This window comes from Mauremys reevesii, linkage group 4 (assembly GCF_016161935.1).
Source record: "Mauremys reevesii isolate NIE-2019 linkage group 4, ASM1616193v1, whole genome shotgun sequence".
Taxonomy (NCBI): domain Eukaryota; kingdom Metazoa; phylum Chordata; order Testudines; family Geoemydidae; genus Mauremys; species Mauremys reevesii.
In genome coordinates, this window is record NC_052626.1 from 23,878,372 (window position 1) to 23,885,031 (window position 6,660).

The 6,660-nt window shown below is 55.2% G+C and overlaps 1 protein-coding gene across 3 annotated transcripts in view; it reads left to right on the forward strand.

Annotated features, from left to right (window-relative positions):
* The first annotated feature begins 1,314 nt into the window (after window positions 1-1,314).
* Window positions 1,315-6,660, forward strand: part of DEGS2 (delta 4-desaturase, sphingolipid 2) — a 30,888-nt gene continuing 25,542 nt past the window's right edge. For 2 of the 3 annotated variants that reach the window (XM_039536884.1, XM_039536885.1), the window contains exon 1: window positions 1,317-1,415. In XM_039536884.1, coding sequence (XP_039392818.1) covers window positions 1,334-1,415 — 82 coding nt within the window. In that variant the 5' untranslated portion in view covers window positions 1,317-1,333. Of the gene's footprint in view, window positions 1,416-6,660 lie in introns of all 3 variants that reach the window. The other variant, XM_039536886.1, reaches the window with a different exon arrangement.

The window sequence follows — 6,660 nt, forward strand, 5'->3', positions numbered from 1 at the left end:
CCTTGTACCCTAACCCACTTATCTCCATATAACATATTCCAACCCACCTCACTCCAACCCATTGTTTCCCAACCCATGCATGTGTAAGCCATTCTAACACACATCATCCCATTCTATTCCAACCCCTTGTATTCCAACCCAGCCTATATCCATGTAACCCATTCCAATCCATTCCATTCTAACTCCTTGTATCCCAACCCAACCTATTTCCATATAACTCATCCAACCCAACCCAGCCAATTCCAGCCCTCTCTATCCCAACCCAGCCCTGTGTAACCCATTCTAACACAACCCATCCCATTCTTCCAGCCTTCTCTAACTCAACCCACCCCCATCCTCTGGTAACCCATCTCATCACATTGCAGGCCATCAGTCCTAAGGCAGCCCACCCCCCACAGCCCATTCTAACCCAGCATAGCCCATTGCAGTCGCACTCATGCCACCCCACCTCTTCCAACTCATCCCACCCCAGGGTAACCCAGTCTCACCCATACCTGGCATGGGTAAGCCAGTCTCACCCGTACCTGGCTTCCCGACCCATCCCACCCCAGGGTAACCCAGTCTCACCCGCACCTGGCTTCCCGCCCCATCCCGCCCCAGGGTAACCCAGTCTCACCCGCACCTGGCTTCCCGACTCATCCCACTCCAGGGTAACCCAGTCTCACCCGTACCTGGCTTCCCGACCCATCCCACCCCAGGGTAACCCAGTCTCACCCTTACCGGGCTTCCCGACCCATCCCACCCCAGGGTAACCCAGTCTCACCTGTACCTGGCTTCCTGACCCATCCCACCCCAGGGTAACCCAGGCTCACCCGTACCTGGCTTCCCGACTCATCCCACCCCAGGGTAACCCAGTCTCACCCGTACCTGGCTTCCCGACTCATCCCTCCCCAGGGTAACCCAGTCTCACCCTTACCGGGCTTCCTGACCCATCCCACCCCAGGGTAACCCAGTCTCACCCTTACCGGGCTTCCTGACCCATCCCGCCCCAGGGTAACCCAGTCTCACCCGCCCGCACCTGGCTTCCTGACCCGTCCCATTCGGGTGCAGCCCGGCCCAGGGTAACCCAGCCTGACCCACATCTCACCCCAGTGGCTCCCCCAAACCGGCCTCTCCTCTGGGCCGCGGGGCAGGGCTGGGGCAGCCGGGTGGGATGGAGGCGGGCACAGCCCCGCTCGCTGGGGGGCGGGGGGGAAGAGCTGGTCGGAGACGGAGCAGCCAGTCCCGGAACCGGGCTGGGCGGGGAGGCGGGAGCCTGGGGAGCCCAGGCGGTATAAAGCCCGGGCCGGCGGGCGGGGTGGGGCGCAGAGCTGGGAGCACTAGCGGGGCGAACATGGGTAACAGGGTCATCCGCGGGGACTTCGAGTGGGTTTACACGGAGCAGCCCCACACGCAGCGGCGGCGGGAGATCCTAGGTAGGCGCGGGCAGGGGGGAGCGGCTGCTAGCAGCCGCCGCGGGGAGGGCGCGGGCAGGTACCTGCCTTCCCAGCCGCCGGGGCCGGGCCGGGCTGGCCCGCGCAGTGAGACGGCGACAAGCGGCTCTGCCCTTCGCCTGTTGCAATCCCGCTCCGGTGCCTGGCGCTCCCAGCGCTGAGCCGCATCGCCCCGCTTTGCCTCCGGGGTCCTGTCGCTCGCTCGCCCATTCCCGCAGACAGCGCTCCGACACCTGCCGACACCTGCCTCCCCCGCGCCCGGGAGCCGCTGCAGCGCCCAGAGGGCGGCCCGGCCCTGCCCTGCCCCTTCGGGGGACGCTGCTATCGTGGGAGCTTGTCTTCCTCTGTGGCTCTGAATCCCTGTGGGTGAAAATCTTCCCGTGCCCTGTTTGTTAAACTGCTGTTTCCTCTTCTCGAGCTCTGTCCCCACAAACCCTGGGAGATTCATTCGGGAGCGGGCAATCATCAGCAAACTGCTCTGGCCTAACGCCTGCAGGGTTCAACTGTTCAGCTGTGGCATGTTCTGCAGGAGAATTCCGACTCCAGCCTGCGAACTCTTATTACTTGAGCCTCCTGTCCTGCTTGCAAAGGAGGCACTGGCTTATTGGTATATCAGGTTTTCCCATAGTTAAGTTACTTTAGACTGGAACTGATCCACCTTCCCTTTTGGCGTGAACAGCAGCAGCTTGGCCAATGATTGTACTGAATTGTAACACAAATGTCAAGAGCCAGGAACTGAGTTGGGGCAAGTAGAGATCAGATACTCACTGAACATAAGAATGGCTATACTGGGTTAGACCAAAGGTCCATCCAGCCCAACATCCTGTCTATCAACAGTGGCCAATGCCAGGCAGGGGTGGCTCTAGGAATTGCGCTGCCCCAAGCAGGGCGACACGCCGCGGGGGGTGCTCTGGCGGTTGTCGGTCCCACGGCTCTGGTGGACCTCCTGCAGGCACGCCTGCGGGAGGTCCACCGGAGCCGTGGGACCAGCGGACCCTCCGCAGGCACGCCTGCGGGAGGTCCACCGGAGCCGCCTGCTGCCGTCCCGCAAGACGCCGTCCCAAGCATGTGCTTGGCGTGCTGGGGTCTGGAGCCGGCCCTGATGCCAGGTGTCCCAGAGGGAGTGAACCTAACAAGCAATGATCAAGTGATCTCTCTCCTGCCATCCATCTCCACCCTCTGAAAAACAGAGGCTAGGGAAGCCATTCCTTACCCATCCTGGCTAATAGCTATTAATGGACTTAACTTCCATTAATGGATCTAGTTCTCTTTTAAACCCTGTTATAGTCCTAGCTTTCACAACCTCCCCAGCAAGGAGTTCCACAGGTTGGCTGTGTGAAGAAGAACTTCCTTTTATTTGTTTTAAACCTGCTGCCCATTAATTTCATTTGGTGGCCCCTAGATTTTATATTATGGGAACAAGTAAATAACTTTTCCTTGTTCACTTTTGATTTTATATACCTCTATCATATCCCCCCTTAGTCTCCTCTTTTCCAAGCTGAAAAGTCCTAGCCTCTTTAATGTCTTCTCATATGGGACCCGTCCCAGACCCCTAATCATTTTAGTTGCCCTTTTCTGGACCTTTTCAAATGCCAGTCAGGGCTGGCTCCAGCTTTTTTGCTGCCCCAAGTGGTGGTGGTGGGGGGGGGGGAATAAAGCCATGATCAGTGGCACTTTGGCGGCAGCTCTTCCATGCCGCTTCATTCTTTGGCAGCAATTCGGCGGCAAGTCGCTCAGTCCCTCTCGGAGGGAAGGACCAGCCGTTGAAGACCCGGATGTGCCTCCCCTTTCCATTGGCCGCCCCAAGCACCTGCCTCCTGCGCTGGTGCTTGGAGCCGGCCCTGATGCCAGTATATCTTTTTTGAGATAGAGACCACAGGTACTGCAGGGCAGAGCTGGGTACAACTTTTCTGATGGTGTGTAAGAATGGCCTGGCAGGCCACAGCTTGACAGGTTGGGGCAAAGAGGCCAGCAATTCATAGGACCCATGTCCGAGCCAGAAAAAAAATCCTATGTCAGTGACTCCCAACATGCCTTGGCATGGGTTAAAGCTGTAAACATTTATAATAACCAAGGATTGGCTCACCAGAAATATAGTACTTCAAAAACATTCAAATCTAGTTAAATCTTTAGTAAAATGAGGTCCTTGGGACACTTCCTTAAAAGTAGACTCATAGACTTTAAGGTCAGAAGGCACCATCATGATCATCTAGGTCAGTATTTCTCAAATGTGGTCACCAGGGGCTTTTTGTGCGGTCGCAGCCTTGTGGGTGGTGATGGGATGGGATTGGGGTGGGGGGAAGCAACAGCCCCTTCCCCAGGCCCACCAGTAGGGGCTGGTCCCTGCCCCCTTCTGGAGCCACAAACACTGTGTAAGAGCCGGTGATCAGTGGGAGTTCGCCACCTTTCTGGGGGCAGTGGGACTCTGGCTTCCACCATGTGGAGGTGGGCTCCTTTCCCCAACCACAGGGTTTCATGTTCTGGCCCCAGGTTCACCCACCACCACAGCCCTGGCCTCTACTGCCTCCAACACTCACACCTCCCTCTTAATTTTCCCCCCAGCTTGCCGGGGCTGAGTAAGTCTGCTGTGAAAAGTAATATTAACAAATATCACTTTTCACAGTAACAAACTTACTAGCTAGCAAGTCTAAAAACAACCAAAAAAGCAAAACATGCAAAGCCCCTTATTTGTGTTTTTCTACTCTGTTTAGGTCCAGTAAAGAATAGACAACTGTCAATTATTGTTTGCAAAAAAAAATTCTACATAAATTACAATGATTTGGACATGTGTATATGCGCATTTATGTCTTTTCTAAAGTTAATTAAGTATTTTAGGAAAAATTGTCAGAGTTGCCACCAGCAAGAGTTGGTGGCCACGCTATGAGGTCACCAAAAAATTTCTTATGAGAACCCCTGATCTAGTTTGATCCTCCTGCACACTGCAGGCCACAGAAGCTCACCCACCCAAGACAGGCCCTCTTCTCCCCCCCCACCCCAGCCAGACACCTGTAATCTTAGAAGAGTGTGTGGTGGTGGTTTTTTTATTTTTTATTTTATTTTAAAGAGTAAAATTCTTATGTGAATGAGAAGAGCCTGGCCATTCCATTTATCAAACAGGCATTGAGTAGATTGACTGGGATTCCTAAATAAGATAAATCTATTGAGTATATTGGTAGATAGCACATAAGAAAGTGTGTTCTGGTGTGTTTTCAGGGCTGTAGGCCAAGCCACAAAAATCACTATGCTTTCCACTCATGTGTCACAAAGTATATTTCTGATTTGTATAACATGATGTCCACTTCAAGGCTGCAACACAGGAATGTATTTGTTATGGGGGCTACCTCTGAAAAACACTCATCAGCTGCAATTGTTATAGGAGACAGCTGTTGCTAATCTAAGTACTCATGATATTATCTCTTCCTGTGAAATGGAGCACAGCTCTTAAATGACTTGTAAAAGAGGCAGATTTGTCTTAGGGTTAAGACAGTAGAGTGGGACTCAGGAACTGAACCCAGAACTCCTGGCTCAGCCAGCCTTCCTGTAGGACTTCAGACAATTCAGTTAATCTTGCTGTGTCTTAGTTCCCTATCTTTAAAACAGGGTAATGTTTCTCTCTCCCACCTTTCATCTGTCCTGGCTAGTTAGTAAGCTCTTCAGGGCAGAGACTTTTTAAGCACTGTACAAACATATAGCTCAGTGGGACCTTCATCTTGGGAGGGGGAGGGCATCTAGGCACTACCTTGAACCAGCTGTTACTGTAACACAGGAAGCTTGTGGTCAGGGCCAGTTCTAGAGGTGGGCAAGCAGAATGGTTGCTCTGAATAGTTTCCAGTGGGAGCTCAGTTGCTGTGCTATTTAGCTTTTTTTGCTCTGCTCCAAATGGCTGGCTTTTTGGGGACTTCATTCTGATTGGCCAGCAGTGGTTTTCTTTACTTAGGCCAGGGGTGGGGAACCTCTGGCCTGCAGCAAGTCTCCATGCTGTGGGTTGGAAGCCCTGAGCCTCAGTGCCCGCCTGCAGGGCTGGAGCCATGAGTGCTGGCTCGCTCCACCAGGCTGTTAAAAGTTTGGGCATGTCCCTGCAGCCCCTAGGCACAGGGGTGATCAGGGAAGCACCATGTGCTGCACCCGTAGCTCCAATTGGTCGGGAACCGTGGCCAATGGGAGCTACGGGGGTGGTGCCTGTGGGCATGGGCACAGCCCCTTGGCCCCTCTGCCTAAGGGCTGGAGGGACATGGCAGCTGCATCTGGGAGCAGTGCAGAGCCAGAGCAGGCAGGGAGCCTGCCTTAGCCATGCTGCTTATTGGGAGCCACTTGAGATAAGCACTGCCTGGCCAGAGCCCACACCCTGAACCCCATGCCCCAGGTTGGAACCCCTTCCTGCACCTAACTCCCTCCCAGACCCTGTACCTCCATCCCTGAGCCCTGTCCTGAAGCCTGCACCCCGGACCTTCTCCTGCACACCAATCCCTGGCCCCATCCTCAAGGTGCCTCTGGCACCCCAAACCCCTCATACCCAGCCCTACCAAAGAGCCCACACCCCCAGCTGGAGCCCACACCCCAATCTCCAGCCTGGAGCCCCCTCCTGCACCCTGAACTTTTCATTTCTAGTCCCACTCCAGAGCCTAGGGGAAGCCCTGAGCTTCTGCGGGGCTGTATGTGGCCCATGATTTTTTTTTCTGTGGGTCAGTTGCCCCTAATAGGAAGAAAGGTTCCCCACTGCTGGCTTAGCCACTGGGGTGGAGAGGGAGATGTGGGAGGGTGGGCAAAAACTATGTCCATCCTTGCCAGCAAAATGGCTAGGCCAAAGCTGGGAGTTGATCTCCACTCTCTGGAGTCCTTGTCCAGTGCCTTATTCATCCTTCTGGGGAACAGCTTAATAAATAGAAAAAATGGGGATTGTTCTGATGGGTTTTCTCTTTCTCATGAGTGAGACACTTGTTGGCAGGGGCGGCTCTAGGATTTCCGCTGCCCCAAGCACGGCGGCACGCCGTGGGGGGCGCTCTGGCAGTCGCCGGTCCCGCGGCTGCGATGGACGTCCCGCAGACGTGCCTGCGGAGGGTCCGCTGGTCCCGTGGCTCCAGTGGACCTCCTGCAGGCACATCTGCGGGAGGTCCACCAGAGCCGCGGGACCAGCGGACCCTGCACGGGACCAGCGGACCCTCCGCAGGCATGTCTGCGGGAGGTCCACCGGAGCCACGGGACCAGCGGACCCTCCGCAGGCATGCCT